This window comes from Botryllus schlosseri, chromosome 5 (assembly GCF_051294905.1).
Source record: "Botryllus schlosseri isolate E-star chromosome 5, Bs_hap1, whole genome shotgun sequence".
Classification (NCBI taxonomy): Eukaryota; Metazoa; Chordata; class Ascidiacea; order Stolidobranchia; family Styelidae; genus Botryllus; species Botryllus schlosseri.
The window spans coordinates 13,602,871-13,630,850 of record NC_137240.1 but is presented as its reverse complement, the minus strand read 5'-3'; the positions used below and the strand labels follow the sequence as shown (position 1 = coordinate 13,630,850).

The following is a 27,980-nucleotide window of genomic DNA, read 5'->3' as shown; positions in this document are numbered from 1 at the left end:
AAACACTTGTGTAAGCAGGGCAAGTAGGTAGAAGGTACTTGAGTACTTTTAAGTAGAAATACTTCGTTGCTGACCACTGCTCTCTGTATATTTTATACACATATATGTGCCGTATTCGTTAATCGCGTTTTCATTTCAACATTTCACTAAAATTTTAGGGCATATAGTTAAAGCTATACAAATGTCGAAACGAAACTTTGGTCATCATGCATCGGCCAATGGATTATTCGAGGAAATGATTCAACAAGATGTGAAATATTGGAAGAAAAGATGTAGCGATCCATGTCAGGACTGCTATCTGATAAGGTGGGAGCATTGGTTCAGCGTTGCTGAATATTTGACTCCTAGAGAGTTCTAAGAAGGTCGATAAAGAGGATTTACGTCTTTGTTTCTTAAACTTTTTTGCAATGATGAATATCTGATTTACCTCTAATACATAAGGATAAGATGATGTTCATTTGCTGGAAAAACTGCGCCAAAACATTTCAGGTTGGTATAGTTTTGCCTCTTCAGACGGGACAATTTCAATTTAAAAGTCACAACGTTTTCTTATCCTTGGATGAGCATTTGCTACGGTTTTGAAGTACTGTTTAAAATGTTTTCATACACACAACACACTGATGAATTTGAAGATATGTAAATCCAAAGTCCAAATATTTTTCAGGTACTTTCTCTTTATTCGTGACATGATATTATATGACTAAATTTGTGTGGTACGAATAAATAAAAGTGAAAACAAATCTCATAACAAAGAAAGGCTGCAAACAAAGGCTAGGGGACGAAGAAAGGCTATAGCTTCTTGGTTGTAAGCTGAATTTTCGCTTGTCTGGCAAGAATATATGCAGTATGCATCGCCGAAAGTGCTGATGCAATCAAACAGCATCAATGACGTAACTAAGAGATAACGATATTGTCAAAAAGATCACAAATCGTAGTGCTTCAAGTAGGCTATCAATTAGCAAAGCATAAAGTTGGTACTAATATTAGAAAATTTGAATTTGGAAATAACTTCTTGAGTATATAATTTTAATTTTTTTTTTAAATTTTCTACTTGGAATCACAATGTTTCATCAATTCAAAATATCACAATATTTGATTACAATGAAACTAAAGGAAGGCGTTGGAACGACACAACCTATAACATAAACTGTGTCGTGGATTTCATGCGAAAAAAATTTAGTAGCCATGAAAAAATGATAATACCAAATACATTGATCGCTTATGTTTATATCTATGTTGCGGTCATTCCGTTATTTATTAAGCACGTGCAGCACCCATGCTGCAAATATGCTATTCTGTACAGTACACATAGAGGCTCACGCGTGCAGTGCATCTATGTGTACCGAATAGCATATTCATTATCCAAATATAGGGCAATGAATGAGATGAGACAGGCGTGAGTTAAGCCTCACCTGTGATTTTGCAATTCATCATAGACAAAACTGTCACGGCATGGGCAAGGCACGTGCCTGTTGCAAATATTATGTTTACAGACGTTGCGTTTATATCTGCTGATGGCCAAAGTAATAATAATCTGTCGCACCGAATAGGCTCCGTCGAACGCGAGCGAAGGGGTTCTTGTGGCAACACTAAGCCCGCGCTCGCAATTTATTGTAACTGGTATCAATCCTATTGTCACTCTGATTCAGAATTGTGGAATGTTAAACTAGTTAATGTTAAATTTTAAACTAGTCAAAGCGCTAAAACCCCTTCAAAATCACCAAGGAATGTGAAAATATAGAATTTGTTATGAACGATCAGAGGGTAGTGAAAAAAATAAAAGGGAAAGTACAAGCTAATCTGTTTCCGCCAGTTTCGCCTCAACACAGTATTATTTCTCATTCGCGAGGTGGCGAAGTCTTGTGACGTCATAATGTTTCCATATCGATGACGTCATCGTCGCACGAAAACGCACTTTATTGCATGCCGCACGTGAAGAGTTAAACCATTCGCGTGACGTTTTAATATCGGCCTTGCACTCATTAATATCAAACCATGCAGTCGAGTTATTAAAGATAATCTTAAAACGGAACGATCATTTGAAGTGTAACTGCGGCCTGCGCTGCCAGTCCGTCCGACGGAATCTGTAGTTGCATCAATGTTATTCACCCGCAATGCCCAGTGCGACTAACGAAATACACTAATACGCACTTGTCTTGCAAGTAACACACGACACGACAGCTCTCGAATACTTCAAGCAGACAATAACGATGATTACAAACGCGAAATCGCGCAGCCAATCAGTAATTGTCTCTTGCGGTTTCTTGCTTCGCGTTGACCAACTCGCACCGCGGTAATTGTTTGATGATTAAAGCATTGGTGCATTTCCCGATTTAAGTTCGCGTGAAACATTTCGGGAGTACATCGGTCAATTCGTAAATTCAATCTGCATGTCGACAGAAATATGGATGATGGCAAATGAGAAAGCGTGTAATCTAATCAGTATCGCCACAAATCGGTTCTGAGTGTGACACCGTATTGAGTAGCTTTCGTCGCGACAATTGTTTTCTCATTTTATCGGTGTTTTCTCATTATATCGGTGTTTAAGCTGTATTGCTGCATTTCCGATTAATGTCACTGGCAGCGCCTTGTTAGCGAAACGAATCTGCGCAGAAATGGATTCCAATTTGCTGGCACACACCAACACACCCTTCAATTTCGCGCTCCGATTATAATAGGTAATTACCTATCACGAAGTTAGCTAGCTCATGAATGGTTTTGTAAACGAATATGGGTGCACATAATTTAGATTTCAGAAAGGCTAAACGTATATTTGGGCGCCTGGTCAGCAGAGGAGATCTAGGATGGTGCTTCTCAGCACACGCTATAGGCGCGTGGCCAGTCGAAAAATTAGGGGGATTTGGATTTTGTTCAAATTTACCAATATAGAATCAATTCAATTAGGGTCAAGTACATGTGTAAAGGGCGATCATATAATCTCTTCGTATCGACGATTTTAGGCGTATGATAAGCTTGCCAAAGAGTCCGGGAGTGCTGTCAATTAGCGAGTCACTGATCTCCGGTGAACAAATAAATACGCGCGCGTATTACGCAGTCTCGGCTACAGTTTTCGCAAATCAAAATGTCCGAACATGATTGCACCGATTTCAAACCTTTGTCGTATTTAAGAACTCGAGACATGATGCACATCTTCTGGTCGTTACGTTCAAGTATTAGCGGGAATCAATTTCGCACGTTAAAGTCTGTTTGCAGATATCTGATGTTATTCAGTTTCGCGATGTCGCTTTTTAATCAATATGACATAAAACAATCACTAATTAGCGTAAACTCGACCGCATTGTCTCGAAACCAGCGAAAGATAGGAGCCAAAGCATGCTAGGCCCGAGACACGATAGTTAGGCCATAGGCCAGCAATGATATCTTTCACTCCAGGTCTATTGCAGATGCTATTGTGTAGGCCAGTGATAATATCGTGCACACCAGGCCGAAGCCGCCAATGCAGATTCGATTGTGCAGTTAAGCGATGATATAGTGTGAACTGGGCCTATTGCAGATGTGATTGCTGAAGCCTGCGGAACCAGGCTTGATCGAGACGCGATAAATCAGGCTAGCGACGATTGCCACGTGCACGGCTCATAGGGGGTTTTATTCTAGCAAGTCGTAACACCCTTATTCGCGAACAATGGAATTGGCAAAATTACGATGATTGATCGGTTGAATGCAGTTATGAAACGATAAAATAGTGGCGCTAACGACGATATAAGTTGACATATTACTATGCCCCCTTTGATTTAGTCGCAATCTGCGTTAGCCCAGGGTATACGCTGTGTGGATTACAAGATAGTTTACTGTAAACGGGGACGTTGGAATTTGGGTATCGCAAGTCCGGGTAACATATTGGGTGTGAAGTGACATAGCAGTGCTATCATAGATATTTGAATTATACATTTGTGTGGGTAATATACAGTGTTGGGATGACTCGAGTCATGACTTGACTCGAGTCAGACTCGAGTCACCTTTTTCGTATGACTTGACTTGACTCGATTCACTTTGCTAAAATGACTTGACTTGACTTGACTCGGCGTATCAGAAATGGGGATGGACTCGTGACTCGGAGCGAAATTCACGAGTCAATTTCAAGTCATCAAGTAATCTGTGTCGACAAAAATCATTGTGTCTTGCATATGATCGGATTGCTCGTGAAACGCTCGTGTAACCCGTGAGAGCGACTAATTATTCAATGATCGTGCGTTTCACTGTGCCTTCATTGTTTTTTCCCAAATAAATTGACCGCAAACGAAGTGATCGAAGCTTATAGCTTACGATGTCGTAAACTAGTATAGTAAAGTAATTTAATAGTAAAATGTATATTTCTGTTTTCTGTTCTTACCTTAACCAAATCTCTAGGGTTATTGAAATTGAATTCGAATATAGTTTATATAGTCATCAACCATTGGCGCAGGCTCGAATGTATCTTATCGATTCGTTTCTCTATTCTCTATTTTGGCTCGTAACTAGAAACTGAGGCTAAGCAATTACTTACGTAGTTTAGCAGTTCTACCGTATATGTGAGCGATACAGCGCCTTCTTGCGTGTATATTTAACTCTATATTCGTTCATTGGCTCAGAATCAATGACCGCTCAATCTGTATTTCAGACAGCCAGCAATATGTAATGTCATAATCATGCCTCACACTTCGAAAAGCCAACTTGACTTGAATTGTGACTTGACTCGTGACTTGACTTGACTTGACTCGACTTGACTCGAGTCACCTCCAAAAATCGAGTGACTTGACTTGACTCGAGTCACCTTCAAAAATCGATTGACTTGACTTGACTCGAGTCAAAATGTGCAATGACTCGAAATGACTCGTGACTCGAAGGTAGTGACTTGATCCCAACACTGGTAATATATTTTCCATGTAAACTGCCTATAACGGTTCCGCATTGGAGTTTTCGCTGCTGTGAATAACTTCTATGTTGGTCCATTTTTCCATAAAACTCTGAGCTCAGTATGCACTTTTGCCTTCTCGAATTAGAGAGGGTAAAACCCACAACGCCGTAGTATAGGGTCTCGGGCGGTTATAGCGTGGCCTATGAACAAACATGCTCGACAGTTGCTGTCATGAGGGAATATTTATTGCAAGTATTTACTGCAAAACATCTCAACATTTGTTGCAAATGTGCTGGATAATATAGCAATTTTTCAATCTACTCAGAATTGCTTCGCGGGCCGGATGAAATCGTCTGGCGGGCGATATGTTTGACAACCTTGGTATACAATATTGAATTGATAATAATGGTAATAATATGATGATGTTACTGAATCCACACTCACTGAGAGAATTGCAATTTAGCTCCATGAGATGGGATTGACGTGCTAGGATGGTGTGAACGTGAGGTTCACGTTCGCGTTTTGTGTGTGAACCTCAGAAATCTAGAGGTTCACGGCGTTCACAAACGAACCTTGGTAAGTTCTGCACTATGAACCTTTTTCATATATTACAATTTTCACTTCATTACAACATATTTGGTTGAAATTTATTGCATTGCAACTGCGGGCTAATATATTCATGGCGCTGTCAGCATAAAAAAATCAACACTAAACGAGTATGCACATCTCAAAGATTTTACCTGTTTTGTTACAAAAGTTTGACCGAAATATCTAGCTTTCCGTTTGTGAATATTTTGTGACTCTCTGCAGTGAGCTTGACCCGCAATCAAACAACATCAAGAGCAAAATACACTATACATGTAACTAGTCAGCGAATGATGCTTATTCAACCAATCAATCAAATTGATATGGTTGTCTGATGTAAAAAATCTAGCACGTGTACGGGGTCAATCCTGATTTCATATGTTTATTGTAGAATTAAAACCGAATCCGTGCGATTGGGGTGTTGTCTGCTGCTGTATAACTTGTTAATGGGGTAATATCGGTAGCAAGTATAGAAACCCGTTTTAAAATGTGCTCAATATCAACGTAGCAAAACTCAAACGCCGAATACATTGTCCGATCTGGCCTAGACCGTTAAGGCGTACACTTATATTCTCTTACAAGTTCACGCCGAAATTGTTGACAAAGAGACGAAGGATATCGATTTCATGGGATTATTATATGATTTGATTTTCCCAGTTGATACATTTGGCGACGTTTAAGACGTCAATATGTACATCAGCATTGCGGTATTGTGTGGCCCGAGTCGTTGCTGGTGATCGTGTACGTACATTAATATAGGCTATCACTTAGCTGAAATGTAGCGTTGGAATTTGCAATATGACATCACGTGACGTCATGAGTTACACGTTCGCGTTTACACATAACCTTTCAAAAAGGTTCGCGTTCACACGTACCTGAACATTTCAGAGGTTCACACCATCCCTACGTGCTACTACTTACGTAAACCCATTACAGTCACATTTTTAGCAAGATATAGTGAGTTACGGTCATTGGTAATTCAATTTCAGATGTGGGAGAAAGGTGGATAAAATTCACGAGCATTATCGAAAAATTGGGTAAGTTCTTGTGATACGCATTCTTCGGTGTTTTCAAACTCATTCATTTCAGATCAGATTACTGCACAAGCGTATTCTCCATTCATAAAGAAGATAGCACCATTACGGATAGGGGGAAGAGTAAGAATGGATGTGTCAATGGCATGCAGACAACATCAACAATAGGTAGGACAATCCTATTTCAGTTTGCATGGTATTCAATTTAAACCTAGTGTCAGAAAAGAGTTGCCATCGTAATTGACAACAGCGATACATTTTTAAATGACAGTTAATTGTTGATACTATTCAATCTTTGTAGATCTATGGCAGAATTGGCCATTATCGAATTGCTTATTGCTTCCACTTTTTCAGGGTACCAGAGTAGGTTTTGTATATACTTGCACCACTTATTCAAGAGGTAATATTGCATTACTTTCAAAGTGCTGTAACAGGTGTGAATGACTGACGAGAAGAATGATTTAGATCTTTGGTTCACCATGCGTCTCATTCATTCGTTAATATTACTGTTTTCATCAGAGAAGAGCTGCGGAGCACAGAACCTCATAATGTATTTGAATAATATATTCATATTTATACAGCTACAATTAGCTCTAAATACCACACGATTGTGATACAATGAAGACTCGAGATGACTCTGAATTGTCCATGAATCAAATATCCCCTTTGGTATACTGATTATAATGTAAAAGAACCTGTAAATCGCTACTACTCTACAAATTATCTCCATTTATTTATAGATTCTTCTAGCGAGACCAGTTTGGCAATCACACCTACTGAACAGGATTTATATGTTGACGTGATGCGCTGCTGTAAAGAGCCTACCTTGGCTACGAAAGGTTAGTTTGCTCCATTTTTACGTAATTTACGTAAGTAATTTCCACTTTCATTTGACTGAAAATTCTCCAGACTAGATCAAGGCCAGAATTTATGATATGCATGACTGCATGTATTTTTGTCAGCTTATTGATCTGCCAAAGCAATGTGCCGTGCCCGTGGTGCACTCTTCCAATAGAACATATCATTGACTGGACAATGCATTTGCTATCTAGTAATATCTCTCAATTGATTGACCCCATCCATACGAAGATGCTGATATTTTCCATTCTATTTAGAAAATATCACAGTGCCGAAGGACAAATTCAGGTAATTTCTTTTCATGCACCAAATCGCCTCTTTGTAACACTGTCAATATCTCAAAAGATGTGACAGTGACCGCCTGAATCATTTCGCAAGGAAAATCTTCCAGCTAGACCCGAGACGCCACGAGCAATACCAGCATCTCATCAGGACCGGCACACAAGAGGAAAGTTTACGGATGCAGCGGCATCTGTTGGAAACCAACTCAAATCCGTTCTATAACGAGAACAATTTTGAGGTGCAGTTGTATTAATGAAGTTTTTACAGTTCTCCATGCAGCTACTACTGCAGATGATTAGCGCAATGATACTTCGCCATCAAACCTGTTTTTGTAACTTATGTCCCTATACCATTGGTAGCCAATTCCGTAACCAGGTAACTCGGTGGTCGGCAATCTGTGGCCGATAACGGTTAGCGAAAAGTTCATATACCTTTAAATCGTGGTCAAGATCACTGATCAAAATTGAAAATAACATCAGGTTATCACAAAACATGTGTTTTACTTACTGCTAGTGCCTTACTGGTAACCCATCGGTATAATTTTTATGGTGTATGAGCTGCAATCAATTTTCACTGTTGATCTTTTTTTAAGACTGGTTCGTGAAAAAAAAATTCAATTTAAAAACGGTCCGCTGAGTAAAAAAAGGTTGCCGACCTTGTTCCGCATTGAGGAATTGGTGTCACTAAGTTAGTTTATAAGTTTGAGAATATGAATATTTTTCTGCAACTTGATATCTGACTATCACCGCACTCTACTGATGAGTGATGAGTGATGAGTATGTCCGATTCTATATCAAATAACTGGTTTTGGTATAGAACTTGCAGATTGCTGTCACCACAACGTTCATTGTAATAATGCATATATTATAACTCGAAGCCTTCACGGGTGCCTCTTACGGAGAGTCCTCGCCACACTAAAAAGATCAAACAGATTCGAAAGTGAAACCGATACGGCAAGCTATGCTGTAATAAGGACCATGAAATTCTCATTGTAAAAAATGGCATCTGGGAAAATCAATGGATCTTACAGGCATGAGGTCGAGTAGTAACCATAAAATGGTTTCACATATTCACACCTGTTGAAATTTATCTGGCAGTAAATGCGAACAGTGAGATGTTTATTCATTTACGTTGAGTTTTTACGATTGACAGACTTTCATGGAGTACCGAAACTGGCAAGACTCGGAACGATCTGAGATCAGCAATTTACTCGAGACATCAAAAAGTCCACCGCCACAACGCCGTTACAATGCACCAGCAAAAGATAGGCGTGACCAATACAAGCAACTGGCCTCAAAGGTAGGTTACGGATGACTCTCTCATCTGTCCAAATCTCACCAGTCCAACCCATGAATCACTCAATTGCTGGGGGCTTTCTTGTGTGATCTTGTGTGATACAGTCCATCCTCAAGATTACCGGACCACGACTGACCTATCGATCTCGCTTCCCATGACATGCCGCCCTATTTCTTGTCGCTTTCCTTTTCTATACTATCTTCTTTACTTTCATTCAGTGTGCATGCCTCCTCTTTACATCGCCTAGGCCAAGGTGGGTGTCAGATTCCATAGACTACTCCTTGTCGCTTCGACATCTTCCTGTCTTTTCATTGTATCGCATTTATTGTGGTGTATTGAACTGATAAAATTGCTAATAAACCAATGATGATGATGAATGATGATCTATACCAGTGGTTCCCAACGTGGGCGATTTGGCGGTCTAGGGGGGCGAAAATAACGAAGGGGGCGATAGGGGGGCGATGGCGCGTTAATACGGCTATATTGGAGTCGGGACCGTAACTACCGCACCCCAAACCGCCCAATTAGGGGTGGGGGTGGGGCCGAAATCGAAGGAAGCCCAAAATTATTTCGTGAATTAACATGAATGATAGAGTAATTTTTTAGAAATTCATGCGACTTTTTCAAAACTTTTTCGTGCTGGGCGCGATTTAATATTTTCATGTATCTTGATGTTGGGGTTCCCCGTCACCCAACAAAAATACGCATGATTTCTGGAAATGGGAGACTTCGGCGTCGGCCATTACTGCGCCACGCACCAAGAAATATGAAGTTAGAGGCCCTGTAACATGCGACTCCGACAAATGTGCCAGAACGATCAGCAGCGAGAAGACCTTGGCCGAAAAGGAATGCCCTTTTACTGACCGAAAACTTCGATATAAATGCATATATGTTTAATTGTCCATAAGCGCCTCAATGGCTGGCGTCGAATGTTCCTGTCCTGGCGACATTAACCCTACAGGACAAATGCCATCCCACAAGGAAAAATTTATTTGCCAGTAAAGAAATACCAATATGAAATCATGTGCGTCTTTTAGTTTTGTACGTTTAGACGATTTCCATATCTTCTGACATGGCAGATATGGGAGGTCACGAAATAGCATCATGTAAAGAAGTCAATATAACAACGATTCCGCCCGAAGATGTTTAATTATTATTTAGGGGTCCTACCTTTTCCAACATACCACATCGACCATATTGACCGATTCAAACATAAATTATATAAATTTGTCGCGCTTCGCGCGTTTAGGCGAAATACGGTGACTCACCAAACGCTACATGAAATAGGGTATAGCTGATATGTAACGACAAAAAGCCCACTAGCTGAGGGGGGTCTGGGGTTTGGTTTATCACCCTACGGGGCCAAAGACCAGCATTTTTTTCGGGGGGGGAGGGGGCTAATGAAGTTCTGTTTTTCGGTTCCCAATATTTGGGGGGCGATGATCGGTGTGGAGCTTCAAAAGGGGGCGATCAGTCGAAAAAGGTTGGGAACCACTGATCTATACCATGAGGGTCAAGTCATTTCAAGCATCGGTGTTTGATTACTATGTTCCCGGGGCTATAGATTTTCTGATTCTGTTCACAAGTTTACTAAAGTGAGTTGTCGCCTTACTATAGTTGCTACAAGATGCGCTTCATATTTTCAGGTGATTAGACACGATCTGGATACTTCTCCAAAGCTGGGATGTGCAAATTTTGTCTCCAAAACTACCGGTGGGTTGCGGTATACCTTTAGATTGCATATTGATTGGGAAACCCCCATTTCGTATCTTTGAAAAAATATTAAATATCCACCATTTAATAGACATTTGAAATGAATATTATGTTATTTGTCAAATTATTGTTTCAATACCCAATGATAAGGCTTCTTGGTGGTACAGAACTTCAATATTCTATTGAATAGTATGTTCACATTGAAATAAGCCCGAACATTTTCGACTGACACTCGTCGGACATATTTGGTGATACGATTGTTGATATACAATGTTCTTTGCAATTCTCTACTAGTTACTGACGATTAAGACTTACGAGTGTCAGGGAAAATATTTGGGTTCATTTCAATCTAAATATATTATACAATGATAATGATAATGGTCTGAGCATTGAAGCTCCGACTCGTGTCAGCGTTGCTACTGGAACAGAAGCAGAAGTATAGCCCTAATGCTGAAAATTTCTACTCAATCGAAAACACGAGTAGCGATCTCCTTCACATGTGAACACACAAGTAATTCAAAAATGTAGATTTGATCGCACACCTTTAGCAGTATATCGGAGGTAGCATGTTTTGAAATTGCAAGATGCATCTTTGCGACTAATGCAAAATGACCAACATTTTCTGTCAATATATTCAAATGCCATGATACAGGGACCATTTTGTCATGGAGGTGATCCAGACTTATCTAAAACTGCTCTCTACTTCAAAATCCGAAGTGGTACAAGTTTATATCATTGATTTCTTTCGTGTAGGAAAAGATGTCCTGCGATTTCGAAGCAAATACGGGAAGCGATTACTGGGAGAGTTCGCCGAGAGATTTCGCGTTTCGAAAATGAGCCGATTGTGTTGTCATTTGGAAGTGTTGTCTGGTCACTTGCCACTTGACACACTAAAATGCAACGTCGCCGTCACGCTGTGGGTCAATAACGAGGTGGGCATGCGACTGTCCTACACTTTTCCATTTTATCGCTATTATCACGCATTGCCGTACTTATTATAGATAAAATGCATCACAGACTTGCTTAATCGAGGGGATTCGATGTGCTTGTCGGAAAGGCAGTCAATTTGCGAGATCGCAGGTTAGCTTGTGTTTGACACGACAAAATTGCATATGCTGCATAGATTTTTAATGCAGATAACTTCGTCGAAAGAGCCCGCAATCTTGTAGTAAACTTACTGACGGACTGGTTGCCGAGTTCGAAGTGTTTGGATCTCACTTTAGAATTGGCGAAGAATGCATACGTATTGCTTGACTTGCTTGGAGAGGACGCCGTTGACTGGACTGAATGTTTTTCAAAATGGCTACAGTGAGTAATTTACGATGTGGATCGTAGCTTTTCAACGATAGGTGGATAATAAATCTGTTCCGAGAAATTTGTAAGGGGAGTGGAATATTCTTTGAACTCCATCTGCATGTAGGCCATAGAATTCGGTAGCTCTTGAACATCATAGATAGATTCAAATGCAACTTTGTGTTAATCTACATGGATAGTATGTTTCTCGTGGAGCAATGTTTGTATACCTAAACAGAACAAGTAGATTCGTGACCTTTATAAGTTTGGCAAACCGCAACTCATTCAATGGCACCTAAAAAATTCCAATGCTATACCAGTCTGACATTTCCCATTACTGTTCTCTTTTTCCACATTATTATTGTGCAAGAGCAGAATCTGTATTTCAATTCTGTACTTCAATTTTGTATTTTGACAGCTGCGCTATCAAGCACAAGTATCAATCTTACAAGGAGATAAACACCGAGTATGCAACTGAACTTTTCTTTTCATCCGTCGAGTATGCCATAGATGTGCTAAAGTTGCTAAAACAAAAGAGGCATAACGAAGACGATTCAAGTTATGAGGTTGTTGTTGTTGGTTTTCTGATTTGCTATTGCAGGCATAATTTTTCTTTTGCTTAGTGCGTGTTGAACAAGTACATACCGGATTTTGTGGAGGTGTACACTCACAGCATTTACGAATCGTTTGAGTCTGACGAATCCGTCTTGGCACAGACTCTCACGTCTGGAATATCCGTTCAAGGGAGCCAGCGTGGCGGAGAGGCTTTGAATTTGCGTGACATGGCTCTTTCCTACAAGTATAGTACCATATTTATATTTACCCATTACTGTGTACCAAGAACTGTCTGTTTGATCGAGATTTACAATTGTGTGTCCGACTCAGTTGTTTCACGCTTGAATGCTTCGATACTTTGTGCAATAGAAGACAGTGCTAGTAGTGCACTGTACAATAATGAAATCAAGAAATAGTTATTATCATTGATGGTTCTAATCAATTCGATTTAAATTGTGTTCAATTCGTGATAACGGTATTCAAATTTCAATGTTTTTGCCGTGAATTATAGTCCCGATACTTTTTCCAGAAATATAGTTACCTGTATTTTACCTGCTTGTTAGTTTATTTCCTCTTCGTGGTCGCTAATTTGAGTCTGGAAAGTGCTTCATTTTCGAATTATATCACCATCATTATAGCAACGCTATATCAATGAAGTTAGCCGATTTCCAGTGGAGCCATAATTTTTCCAATAATCAGCAATGCTCCCATACAAACACTATCACAGTCCAGTCTTAAGATGAAATATCCCGAAAAAAGCAGTAGGCTATTTTACTTTCTGGGATGCCTGGAACACGATGTTTTCTCATGGTGAAGTGAATAAATTTGCCATCATAAATACTCTTAATTCCAAAAATTTTAATTTGCTTTTGTATTTCAACAATAATATCCATCTTATACAATGTTTTCTCAAATTCTGTAATAGACGATTACCCCTGACGAGTGTCAGCAGAAAATGTTAGGGTTCATTTCGATATGAATATACTTTTCCATTGTAAATTAAAGTTCTGTACCGCCAAGTTAATCAGTGATGTTGTGAAATTTGAGAAAAAAATTTTTTGGATGCCTGACTCAACTAAATCTTTTCAGGCTTGCGGAATTCGATACCATCGGCAATATCGGTCGGGCAAAGCGCCCGCATTTCTCCTGGCGAATCGCTTACCATCCGGTGGCGATGCATTGGCTTGACGTTCTTTCTTGTCACATGCGAAGGCAAGTGAACGACGTTGTCAATTTGGACAGCTATCGTGGCGCGGAGCGTGCTGCTAAAAACGCAAGAATCAGCCGACAGAAGAACAGATTAGTAAACAGCTGTGACCTACAGACTACAAGTTTGAGTACTTCGAAAGTGCGAAATCGAACCAGGAACTACGCTCATTTCACGGCCGCGTACCTGAAGAAGGACACCGATTCTTCGAGCGATTCGGATGATGCACGTGCGAACTTTCAGACGTCATGCGAACAATCTTCGTCCCGAACACAGACTAATCCAACCTTCGCAACCTGTGCGGTTAATCCCGCCCCGAAAAATGCCATCGCCATGCAAGATATTCCCTGTTCTTCTTCGGATTGCAGCTCTGATTCTTCGACCGACGAAATCGATGAACCCGACAAGGAAACGACTGATAACGTTACAACCCTGCCTGATATGGTCGACGAGAATTTCAACGGTATAGGAGCTGGTTTTAGCTCAGAATCTTTGAGCCTCGAAGACGATAATAACAATAAGAGCCATGCGAATTCTGAACGGGACGTGCTGGCTACTATTACAACGTCTTTGGTGGATTTTACGAGCATTATGACAAGGTGAATTGATGCATCGGTTCAAATTATTACAACATTGTTGGAGTGTTCTCAATTGGGAATTCGGATTTTGGAATTGCTGTCAAAAATACTTTTAATGTTTTATATCAGTGATGTGCACTGTGCAGTGTGCATGTGCAGCCTGCGGTTACCTTGGCGCATGCAAGGTTAACGCTCCATTCATAGCATCCACCGTTCATACAGCATTTCAGACTGCATGAACATTGCCAACATAGAATTATACTTCCATCGTGTTTAGCATGTATTCAATGCCCTGGTGAGCAGCATTCTCAGCAACGTACATGATGGTTAACCCATGACTCATATCGTCTTATTTTCGAAATGGCATGTAACGAGGTTTGACAGCGGTCCAGCGATAGTATGTATGCATCTGCGTCGGCACATCAACTCGAACGACTTGAATTGAATATATATTTGATGGTTTTAAATTGACTTGAAACGGGAAAATTTGTGATGACTTAACTCGAGCCACTGTGCTCGTTGATGACTTGAGTCATGGCTGGTCTTTAGCTTTAACGTTTTGACATTACATTACATAACTTGACTCGAGTCAAAATTTTCATTGACTCGAAGTGCTGGTGACCTGACTTGATCCCAACACTGCTAGAATTCCTATGTTGATTTTACCCTGTCATTAATACGGGGCCCAATTGTAAAAAAGGCTGCACACTCGTGCTTTATCTCATCGCTCAATCTCCGTTGTGATTTGTCAGGTTTATTCAAGTTGTCAAGGACGTGACCATGACGATATATGTTTTGCCGCATCGTCAACCTGGGATGGACTCGGAACTTTTGGATGGAGAAATATCACTGAAGAGGCATAAAAATCATTTTCTACTGAAAGCTGTCGAGGTAAGACTTATGATCTGCATCAGTGACGACCCGAAATATATGCAATTAAATGTCGGTAGTGTTGGTGAATTTTATTTTGTATCGTTATTTCTCGAGACTAGCTGAATGAAAATAAAAAATTCTAATCATGAATACTGTAAACCTTTACAATACGTCAAATTATAAGTTATCATTTTGCACGTGGTAAAAACAACAAACTTGGGATCTGTAATAAGATCTAATACGGAGGCCAGCAAACAATTTTGATTGGGATGCGGCATTGTTAATATCAATAGAGCGAGATGCTTGTTAGATTAGTGGGCTGAATATGGTCATTTCGATATCCTCCTACCTGTTCATTTCAACGCATTGTATCTTGAATATCGCATTGTGCGTCTTCAACGGTCATAATTCTAAAGAGAAAATGTAAAATTGCTCAGTGGGCCGGATCAAAACATCCCACGGGTCGAATCTGGCCCCGTGTTCTAGTCCATGCTAAGTAAGGTCTTATATGACTGAATAACGATAACCGTTTATTGTGCTTTCAGGCACTTTGTTATGCGGCTCGGCAATACGCGTTTCTCATACTTCGAAAAGAATTGGGTCGGGACGCAGCCAACGCGATTTTCAAACGCCAAACGCCCGAGGAATCCATTCTTCAGTAAGCTATGGCTGTAGTACAGGGGCAGTATCTTCGAAATGAGTTATTATTAATTGCTTACATAATTTATGTGAAGTTGCAGTTCATTTTCGTAAATTAACATGAAGTTAGTATTTGTATTTGGGAATTGGGTTGTTATTTTGGATTGTTATTTTTTAGCGGATGTATATCATTTTAGATATTTTCGTATGGCTGAGATCGAATCCATGTGATCAAATTATGTGTTATTCCTGTTGTGGCCTGTATTCCTTTGTACATGACCGGAGGCCTCCATTCAGAATTTGACCTCATGCTGCAAGAAGAATCATATTGAATTAAGTCTCCATAAATGATCTAGCACTTTTGTTTCAGTTCAATCGAAATTAACACAACGAATTTAAATGTCGACCAGGTACTCATCATCTTTGTTACAGAACTTGAAATCAGAAAATAAATAAACGTTCTTAACAGATTTTTCGATATTTCAACAACCTGTTGGTCCTGGAATCGGGATTGCCGTACGCGATACATTTGCTCGAAAGTCTGACCGACGGTCTTTCTGAAGCGGGCTCTCGACCTTCAACTGGTTCGGGGTCAGAACACTCAGCAGTGGTTCGTTTGATTTCGTATGATTACACACTGCACAGACCCGGCGTGCTATACTGATCTTGAAAATATTGATTTCTGATTTCCTGTGTGCTTTAATGTAAGAATATTCATTGCTGTATGCTGGAGTTTGTGTTTGTGCGATTGTGTCACTGATTATACTCTGTTTTAATCGGGCAGAACTGTCAAGCAGAGGTGGTCTAAGTACCTAGCATTGCTACTCGATAGGGTTACCATATTTTGAGACCCGAAAAAACAGAGGAAACTTCTTACAAATTACAATAGATATAATCGCGCACGACAATACGGGTGATTTAAAAAATTCTACGGAAGATATTATTGGGTTGCATAAAAAAGAGTCGTTTTTCCAACTCGACTCCAGCAAGTCCACCGTAAAATCGGCTGTAGATGACCTTTTTCAGTCAACCTTGCCGTAAACGCAGTCTAAATCCCGATTTTCCGTGATTTATGACGTTTTTAGTTGTCCGTGTACGATCGCCTGGCTCTCAAAGCAATAAAGGAGGGCTAATTGCCAAAAAGAAGATCATTTGGGCGTCCTTAGATGACATTTTCGATTTCTTGAAAATGAGGACAAATCCTCTTAAAGGAGGACGCATGGTAACCTTACTACTCGAGTACTACAGGTGGAAGTAATTACATAAATTTCGCTCAATTACAAGCATAATAGTGATTTCCAAGACACGCCAAAATGGTTCAAGCGGAAGTAAAGGATAGACTGCCTGAAAAGTACACAAGTGGGTAGGTGGGTAACGTGGGTAATAGTGCCACTGAAGGCTGAAGCTACACTGAATGAACCGGAAGTATTGAATGTTTTTTAAAACGTCCTACTATTCCAACAAAATTTGCCAGAAATAGGTTTGCCTTCAGAACCGCAAAACTAGCCCCTGTATCACGGTAGGTATGGTACTTTTCATATTTGCATTTTCTACTTGAATACTTCGATATGTACGGAAATTATAAATTCTACTTGAGTACCAACGCTGACTACTTTGATCACTTCCGTCTATTTCGCAAGTATGCGTGCCTCTTTTATTAGGCGCTTTCGCTTTTCCACATTTGCAGGCCAAAGCGAGAGTTTGGTTGATTGACTTTGCCTGGTCGTTTTGAATTTTCATTTTCTTCATTGTACCGCAATCCCGCTGCATTTTGAATCAATGAATTAATAAATCAATATAACGTTCAATAAATGACTAAACTTTTGCAAATGTTCAACAGTTTTCCAGTGGTTCCGAAGAAAACACTAGCTCGGACGATGAATCCGGTCTGGACGAAACGAATGGGCTGTGGGTTCTGTCGATATATCTCAAAGTACAATGAAATCAACACTTCCATTTTCACTCCGACTAAGACAGCTTTCTCTTGCGCAGGGGAAAATAAAGCAAATCTTGAACCAGTCAATCAAAGGACTCGGAGACGTGATCGTTCAAAGTGCGACGAATAAATTTTCGCGACTGTTCTCAAACTTGATGCAACGCCTGCCGATGACTAGACATCATTTCGATAGGGATGTGGACGAGATCGCCACTTGTTTGGAGAGGTTGCTAACAAATGTCTCGCGACAATGCTACGAGGAAGGTGTCGCTCTGCTGTACTGCAGACTTTGGTTTAGCATCATGCAGGTGAGATGATTGTATGTATCTTTGAAAGGCGGGAATCTTAGCGATTTTTTCATTGGCAATGGCAAGTGACTTAAATAATTAGGTCCGGGCAAATAGTTTACTGAAGTGATTCAATTCGGTATCGAGTGTTGTAGTATCGAATGTCAACATGGAATTGTAACGGCCCATTTTGCAGGCTCATTCCGTTACGCTGAGGCTGAATTTTGGATTGGTTCGCGGCAGAGACTGTAGGATTTCTAGCATCCCAAAAGTTATCATACAGAGCACAGAATTTACTGAATTTGGTTTTGATCGAAAGCTACTGTCGCACTGACTCCGACAATATAAATTAAAATATGATCAGGGCTCCGGAACCTGACCATAAATCACCCTCGACACTTGAAATCTACATTGTTTAGAACAATCGGATGACCGCAAAAACGATGACCCATTACGGCTCTCTGATTGTTCGGACAATGCCGATATTTCAGACTTGGAGGGCGAATTCCGGGTGATTCCAGTGTCTGATCATATTTTACTTCATATTTTTGGAATCCATGCGACAGTAGCTTTTGATCAAGACCAGATTCCGTAAATTCTGCGCTCTGGACGCTACATTTTGGATTGCCAGAAATGATACCGTCGCTGCCGCGAATCAATTCAGAACTCAGCCTCGGCTGGATGCTATCCTACGGCCAATTAAGATTTTAAGCTTCCACACAATATATTTACCGACTCACATTTGCCCATTTTGAAATATTCATTTTATGAATACGGGCGTAGCGCTTGATTTTTGGTCAACACTTCAGCTCTTTCTTAATATCCCTCCGATCAGCGTATACATAGTACTAGAGCCCAGACTTGGACAACTAGAAAATTTTCAGCTTTTCTGAATTAGATTAGAATTAGAATTAGAGCTCCACAGTTTTTTTCAAACTGGATTAGAATTAGAATTACAACTGTACAGTTTTTCCAAATTAGATTAGAATTAGAATTAGAGCTACACAGCTTTTTTCAAATTAGATTAGAATTAGAATTAGAGCTACTAAGCCTTTTCCAGATTAGATTAGAATTAGAATTAGAGCTATACTTAGTTCGCAAAAATTTGGAAATTGAATGAAATTGTATATGGGAAATGAATACAGCAAAATGCAGTTCACATCAAATCACAGTGCGTGGTGCAAAAGGCCGTGAGGCGATAAGCGCCACATATTGTTGTTTAATAAACAACAACAACAGTGCATTCCCATAAACATGAGAATGGTTAACTTCTGTACACCAAGCTTGGCTCGATTTTTACTATACTTTAATAAAATATTACTTCTTTTATGGTAACCGTGGGCATCGCCCATGTTAGTCAGAATGGCGATGTACTAACGTAAAGTTTTAGAAACTAGAATGTTGTTCGCAGACTACAAGCTACTCTAGCAGGCTATATTCGTCATAATATCTACTATGACTGCACGGTGTAAGTAAGGCGATGGCGGCTTGGCACTGGATTTCCCTGCGCAAGCGGGATATTCTTTTTAAATCACTGCAATAGTGCAATATGCCTCGGACAAAGAGGCATTTTCAGGAAAACAATGAACTAGAATTAGAGAATACGGACATTTCACAAATTAGATTAGAATTAGAATTAGAGCATGGAAGCATTTCACAAATTAGATTAGAATTAAATTACTGGCATTTCGCTCTAATTTAGTGAAATTAGACAACTAGAATTATCTAGTTGTCCAAGTCTGCTAGAGCCCGACCGATTATCGGCTCGCCGATAATATCGAGTCGATATCACGCTTGGAGAGAAATATCGGTATCGGCCATTGAAGGTAAAAATATATCGGCCATATTCGTGACGTCACAACATGGTGGCAGGGAGTCGGAGAAATCGATAGAAGACGTGAGGACGGTAAATTATAAAAATAAATGGCCAAGCTGCATCTAGTGCATACTGCATACAGGGCAGTAGGCGTGCCTATTTGAAGAAATATTATAGATAACTAACCACCGTTATGCCCCACTGACTTCGTGGGAATCCCCCTACGGTAATCGATCACCAAAGACAGCTAGAGCAGCTGGATGGATAGTTGTCTGCAGAAGATTTCAATCAGTAAGAGAAATGAGAACTCCAATCATGCTGGACTGACCCTCGTAATGATAGAGAAAATCGTCGCGTCGAAACAGTTCTCGGTTCGGTACCAACAGAGCTAATTATACCAGTAATATATGAAGTCGTCTGACTGCGGCTGCGGGGCCACCATGATGGGAAATGTGCGAGCATAGAGGGCAAGAAAACCAAGCAAACGTGGAGTAAAGCCAATAATTGATACGAACATTTTTGACTCCATGATGACATTGGCAAATTCTGACAAAAGAGCGTAAAGTAGTGATCGATTGATTGTTGAAATGCTGGTCATGGTCAAGGCACAAGGGGGATGGGTGGAGCAGTTGCAGACGTGAACAATTTGAGTTGTTTTGCACATTCTCTTCAGCTCTTGTTAATGATGTGCTGAAGGCTCCAGGTGCATTGCCAGAAGAATATCAATATAAAAATCAATATTTGGTGAAACCATTGAAGGAAAGATCCACTGCAAGGGAGCGGTGAAACCGAAATGAAAAAAGATTTCCAATTCTTGCTGTGCCACTAACTATGGTACCAAGTGAAAGACTGCTCACTGTGTTTAGTACTATATACATCATCTATGGAAGACCACAGAAGTTCACTCCTGGGAGAAAGGGCCGAGAAATTGTGCTTCGTTAACTGTAATCTGCAACTGCTGGATTGGTGCTTGCGATATATTTTTATAGTTCCTTGGTCATTTATTTCATGTTCAAGCATATCAATGGCAGTAAAGTTGTTTAAAGAAATGCTCTTAGGTGTTAGATATGGGCCTTGAGCTAGATTCCATATCTTTTGAATATCGGCTGAATATATCGGGGTTATCGGTGGAGGTACTGGATATCGGTCTTATCGGTATCGGCTCAGAAATCCAATATCGGTCGGGCTCTACATAGTACACGGCCAACATTTCATCTTCGGCAGACCAACATTTATTTCTGCGAAATACACCTATTTGCGTAACTTCAAGTTGGAAAATGACGCACCCACACTACCATATGCCGTTGCGCGAAATGTATACTTCAAACTACTTTGTAGAACTTCCACATCAACACTCGAATCCATGCGCTCAGCGGCAGACTGCAGTACCGCGTGCAGTGCAGATATCTTCTTCAAGTATTTGGATTCGTGGCAAATACGTTTTCCAAGTTACTTATTCACTACGGGATCGACCCTCTTCTCGTTATGAACTTGGATCAGATACAGCCCACGTTGGAAACACTCGAATTAATGAGCATGCCCACGCCGGCTTTGATTTCGATGCTACTGGTGAGACATGCACGATTCGTGTAATTCGACATGCTCCAAATCGATGAAGTATATTTTATGTACATACATTTTTGGGTAAAGGACTTTAATATACATTTTATGGTTGCCCGACATATATGAGCATGAGCATGCGACACAATGGAAAACGACAGTTCAGCATGGAACACATCAGCACATGCGTCACTTCAGCATGTGACTGTACAACCCAAAAACTTACCCTAACCCAAAACATAGCCTAACCCAACCTAACCTAGCCTAACCTAACCTAAACCCTGGACCTAACCAAACCATAAATCTAACCCTAACCTACCCCTAACTCGTAATTTAACCCACATGCTCATGTGTCGCATGTCAAATTGTCGCATGCCGAAGTCTCGCATGCTGTAATGTCGCATGCTCATATGTCCACGGACCACATTTTATGTCTGTGAGCAAAAATCATCTCTGGCAGTCATTGCAGATTTGTTCGTTTTTTATTCATAGGATATTGTAGCAAAATAGTTTTTGTGACAACCCCTCTGAAAGAGAGATAGCTATTTGTTTATCTCGGTACCGGAAAAGGATGTATAAGCACAGCAGAGGTGGTCGAGGTAGCCTAGTCAGCGTTACTTAGGGTTACCATACGTCCTCCTTTAAGAGGATTTGTCCTCATTTTTCAAGAAATGTCCAACACTTCGCTCAAATGTCTTCTTTTTGGCATTTTGTCCTCCTAAAATGGTCAAAAAGGCCACGAGAAGGGCAAATGCTGACCTAAACGACATATGACGGGTAGTTCAGGAGTCGGATCGAAAAAATCAAATTAAATTAGTTCTATAAATATAAAATTATCCCGTTTTCTCGTCCGCTGTAGTACCTTTGCAGCTTGTCAAAAGTGTCCAGTCCACCTTTCCGGATCTCAAAATATGGTAACGCTATAACGTTGCTACTAAAGTTGGGATTGAAAGTAATGCTGTTAAAAGTAACAGGCTTGACAAATGCTAAAGAAGGTGTCAAAGTGCTAGTCGAGTAGATTGATCAAGAAGTGTCATTAGTCAAAACCTACTTGAGTACTCCCATAAAGGAGACGTACTTCGTAACTTTGTGTATAAGGCAACAAAGGTCGATGGTGTTTCTGTCATCGACTGGCATATGGTACACCATATTGTGCAGTTGGCTATAGAGCCAAGTTTATTTCGACAAAGACTATTCGATATAATTTGTCTGGCGCTTGCTATTCGGATCTCGTTTTGAATCACAAATTTCTGCTTCGGCTTGGATACTCACGACGTGAGTCTCACGTTAGATTTACGGTCATCCGCTGTTTCTCGATGGCACCCCGCTTTTCTGTCAACTCTTACAGAGTTCAAAGTGCAGCTCCGATTTCGGTTTTAGGTGTCCCAGACCGAACTCCATGATGCTGACTCGCTCGTTAACTCTTGCGTAAGCAAGTTGAGAAACCAGAAGTCCTTCACGGGAGCCGAACTGCTCGCTGTGATCTCGGAAGTCAACCGTGCCAAAGGATCCTCGTCATCCGACTCTGGTATTTATGAACTGTGGTTGTAGCAAATCTCTTCGACCGACATCTCGGTTTCGTTGTAATTGCGAACTGCGGTAACGTGCTTTGAAGAGTAAAAATGCTATCACTATCAGATGTGATGCCGGGAAATAGCAATGAACTGTCGAAATAAGAATACCCCGTGCTGCGGCCCGCGGCGTCTTCAAATACTAGAAAATTGGCCCTCGATCGAATTTGAGTTTGTGAATCCTGCCTTGGATAGTACATTTGATCGGGGGGTCACATGCTTTTCCAGTTGATTGTCGGAGTTGCAGGATGCATTTTCGTGACTAGAACAAAATGGCAAATGACATTACCTCTACCAATAGGTGCAATTCACGACAGTATATCCAGCTACCGCTATACTGGGCCGTTTACGATATTTTCACTCATAAAATGATTGCCAGCAGATTCCAGAACTACTTTATACTTAACAAAAACCAAAATGTAAAAGTATAGATAGACTTGCCTGAAAAAACTGAAGTATACTTAGAATTAGTCCAAAATCACAAACATTTGAGTAGGTAGTGCAAGTAGGCAAAACTTACCTGAGTACTGCGTAAAAGTAAAAGCACTTCATTACTGGTCGCCTCGTAGTCCTGGGTCACGTTATGCGTAACTGTTCCACGCATCTATAGCAAATCGCCCCGCTAGCTTCGACCACAATTATTCATATCAATGTAATACTCATGCCCATTACTATATTTCATTTACAGATTTAGAAATTTGCAAGAACCTACTGACTTCCGACATCGTCAAGTTCTTGTTCAGGCGAAGACGGCCTGTAAATCTACCCGACGTGATCAGCGTGGATATGGGTATGGGCGTATATTTAAGGGAGTTTTCAAAGCACGCTCTCGGGCATCGAATGGAGTGTTTTAGCGCCATTTTATGCAAGGAATAGTGTCTTTCCTTCCTGCTTGGGTATTGGCTACTTTGCTGTTGCATCGGTATTTCACGATCGTAGTGCGATTTGTAGACAGTGGTGGTTAAAGAAGTTAGTATTGCAGCTTGCTTTCAAAGTAGAATTAGAAGTAATCCCATAAGTTTCTATTCAATTGCAGGTACAAGTTGCTATTTCCGAGACACGCCAACACTACTTTAGGTAAAAGTAGTTATTGAATAGTTTGAAATGTACTCTAGTAATTAGTTTTTAAAGAGTATATTTGGTCCAAGTTGTCGCAAACGTTTATTCGTGAATTGGAGGTGCGCTATACACTTTTGAAACTGCAAGACGCATCTTCGCGACAACGCAAAATTACTGATAACACTACTAACAGATGAATTTTTGAAAATATATTCTGCTACAATGATACAGGATCTATCTCGCCAGGTTGATGTGATAATTTCACTCGCAAAAGTGATACAAGCAAATCCCGAGGTCGAATCTGGATTTCCCACCCAAGTGTTGGAGCGGTGCTCCTCCTCGCCGTCTGATTCGCGTAAGCCAGGGGTTCTCAACCTTTTTGTATTCGAGGACCCCTTTTGCACCGTCACGGACCCCCGCTGACCCCCCTCAACTTTTAGTACAAATTTAGCTCAATTATCGTGCAACCGTCATCTGTCTTATGCAAATATTAAATGTAGGGTAGTGATAAACAGCAATAAAATGATTTTTCTTGAAAATGACATAATACTATTCATGTAGAAATTGAGAAAACTTTTATTATTTCAAAGCAAATTCTGTAATAATAACGCGTAACGCTTCCAACGACACCTTCGCGTATGATCGCAAGTCGCAACATATATGGCACCAAAACCGATTTTAATGAACACAAAACGTCCAGCCTAGTCATTTCTATATATCAGCTCATCTTGAAGCTATTCTGGAATAACATTTATGTTTGTCACCGAAGAATATGGTTTTTGCATACAAATTTTTCCAAAGTCAAACATAACATCTCTAAACAGCATTATGCTTAGGCTAGTGACAATTAACATGTGTTTGCACAGCACAGTAGAATATTTCATGTCAGGTGGCCATTCTGTTGATGTGGGTCCCGAAGTTTTAACAGTTATGCAGCGAAACTTCCTCGTGATTTCTCTAATTAAAAAAATACAAATTAGGTTATCAACCATTTTGCAAATTTGGAGGTTCCCGGACCCTATGAAAATGATGCGCGGTTAAGAACCACTGCATTGCGTAAGCGGTGTCTTCAAAACCTTAGAAGTGGGCCTAGTTACAAGTAGACAGATACGGAATCATAAGAAAGAATATCGGCGTGGCGTAAACGATCATTGATCATAGTAGTCGAAACACCATGAATATAAAAACAACCGAGAGATTGCTTTCTACTTTATAAAAGCCAAAGTGATAAAACCAAGTATATAGTATTGCGTCATCAAGTGTTAAGTAGAAGCGGAAGTATCCTGAAAACATAACTGCTTGAGTAATGAATACAAGTATAGGCAAAATCCACTTCAGATACTCCGAGAAAGTAGAAATACTTCGTTACTCACTACACTGTTTCTTATAACTGCATTCTTTTAGAATTGTCGGTTCTCATACCTTCTAGCATTATATTTTGGACGATACAACGCTGTTGGTCCGATATTTCGGTTCTGGGAAGCTCTAACTCACATGCGTATTTATTAAGCAAGGCAACGTAGTTCATTATACTAACCACTTCTTTTGTAGATAACGTAACTGGCAAGGCACGGTCCGATTCGATCAACACAGGCAGCTCGTTGGAAAGCTCAGTACACACTGACGACACTGATTCTTGCGAATCCAACGCGTCTGAGCTGGAAAGGATATTCCGTCCCGATCATCGGACAGTGTATCGTCTCACCGATAAAGCTCGGATGTTCCCAGTGATATGGTTGCAGGTGGGCTTTTTAATGTAAATCATTGATAACATCAGAGGAGTTCGTCGTTGGTACTCCGTAGAAGTTGTCAAAGGTGTTGATACTGAGGTATGCAGAAGGAATGCCGTTAATTCCGACATATTTACAAGTGGACGTATAGCTATTTCCAAGACATGTCAAAATTATAGTAGGTAGGTAAGTAGGTGAAAAAGGAAAGCTTGATAAGTACACAAGTATCCATGAGTAATTTCGAAATTGTATAGATTGCATCTGCGCGACTAACGCAAAATGACAAATGACAGTGACAGCGCACATATGGGCAATTTCCTATACATGCCTATGCATGAGGTTTATGCATGTGGTCAGGACCGTAGCTGCCGCACCCCAAACCCCCTAATTGGGGGGCGAGCTCGAAGAGGAACCAAAATTATTTTGCGAATTAACATAAATTATAGAGCATTTCTTTGGGAATTCATGCAACTTTTTACAAAAGGGACAACGCGTCGATCGCCATCTACCGAGGAATATATTTAGGTAGCCTATCTGTAGCCAAGTTGAATACTTTACATATCCATAGACATTATTGGGATCAGTGACACACAGAATCCCGCTACTCGCGTTAGGTATTGTGACCAATTAAAATATCACTAACTTACTATCCTGTTTCAAGGATGATCCACAAAACCACTGCCGTCGCACCGTCGTGATTCGGGTTCTTCGCTACAAGAGCCATTCCGACAAAGTGGCGCGGGACTTTTTGTGGAAAAATAAACGTCGTCCGAGATCTTGGCTACCTTGCTTGAAATGACTCCGCTGGCTGCGTCGAATTTTCTCTCTGCGTTCTGCTCATTGTGTATATTTCCTGTTTATTCGTTCTTTCGCTCACCATACGTATACAATACATTGATAGTCTGCCGGTGTTATATTTTGCAATCGATGTCACAATAAATGTTGGTTTTCGATGCTACTCGTGTGCATTATCTAATTTTATGTATTGATTGCGCATGAAGACTGACGACGAAGTCAGCATGAAAATTTCAGGCGAGGCGGAGCAGCGAAGATAGTATGGCGATGTCCATTCTTGACGACCACATCACGCATCTGGTTATGCACTAGCGCAAATTATACGACTTTTTGTAGTACTGAAATCGGTTTTACGTGCTTGCGGACTTGCAGACTACTTCCACCGTTACTTTACGGGTTAAGCCAGGCTAATTACTTGTTACTTTGAATGTTTTGAAGCAGATTTTAAAGAGAAACTGCCCAACAAGGCGAAATATCGCGGTATCTGAATAGGATCGAAAATCTCACGTTTAGAATCATCATTCATTTGTAGTTCATTTGCGTTGGTCTAACTCGTTGGTTGTTATCCAGGGCTCGCCTGAGGTCGAGACAGACACCCAAATCATACCATTCGTGATAATATACTCCGTCTTGGTCATCATTCGCTGTGACAGAATTAGGCGCGACTGTGAAAAAGATATCATGGCGGCACTTTCCAGGGTGAAGCCTCTATTCTTTCAACTGGTCTGTGAACGGGAACAGCAGAAGTCATTATAAGTCGTTATAATCATTTCGTTTTAATGTCTTCTCCTTTTATCACTGTTGTTGGACCACGGTAAATTTCCTGCAACAGTATTATCAAGCGATATGTATTAAATGTGTAGTAAGACGTATAATGTAGTAGATGTCCATATCCATTGTCCACTTTCTCAGAGGACCAGGAATACAAGTAGAGATATATGCTGCAAATAGTCATCATGGTAATTTTAGAGATTAAAATGGTGTACGTCAAGTAGGCCACGTCAGCCTGCAATAAACTGTTATCCGAAGCAAACCGCAGGCGACTCATTCCTGTATACAGGGATATCTATAGATATTACTGCCTACATGCTGATTGTGATGTAATTCTGTGATATTTTGCACTGATAGATGAAATGAATGGATGGGTGAATGAATCAAAACATAGATTATAACTCTTTTCGATTCCAGAAAAAATTGTCATCATGCGGTTGAGCTCATCTCACGGTAGCTTCTGTACAGATGCTACGTGTACCGAGCCTAAAGGGCATAAGCGAGGAAGACTCGCCTCGCATGTATGTATAATTGTATATGTATAATTGTATATTGTATATAACTCATTCTGTTCTCGCATTGTCAAATATGCACATATAATAATATTTCGTCTTCAATGAATCAAAGCCGGTTACACGTTCGAAGAATGTCGAATTTTAATAGAATAACTACGATATTTAGGTGAAG

General features: G+C 40.4%; 1 protein-coding gene across 1 annotated transcript; it reads left to right on the top strand.

Moving 5' to 3' along the window:
* The first annotated feature begins 133 nt into the window (after window positions 1-133).
* On the top strand, window positions 134-26,685 carry LOC145439098 (uncharacterized). Its single transcript, XM_080316577.1, has 25 exons — window positions 134-306; window positions 6,430-6,477; window positions 6,530-6,642; window positions 7,215-7,313; window positions 7,590-7,620; window positions 7,678-7,852; window positions 8,767-8,913; window positions 10,557-10,623; window positions 11,377-11,555; window positions 11,625-11,703; window positions 11,760-11,931; window positions 12,335-12,482; window positions 12,540-12,715; window positions 13,561-14,277; window positions 15,009-15,147; window positions 15,675-15,787; window positions 16,139-16,178; window positions 16,238-16,378; window positions 17,609-17,701; window positions 17,761-18,012; window positions 21,146-21,376; window positions 22,748-22,895; window positions 23,627-23,728; window positions 25,549-25,739; window positions 26,389-26,685. The coding sequence occupies exons 1-25, from the start codon at window positions 182-184 to the stop codon at window positions 26,524-26,526; spliced, it is 3,864 nt and encodes a 1,287-aa protein (XP_080172703.1). The 5' UTR covers window positions 134-181; the 3' UTR covers window positions 26,527-26,685.
* Window positions 26,686-27,980: the final 1,295 nt, after the last annotated feature.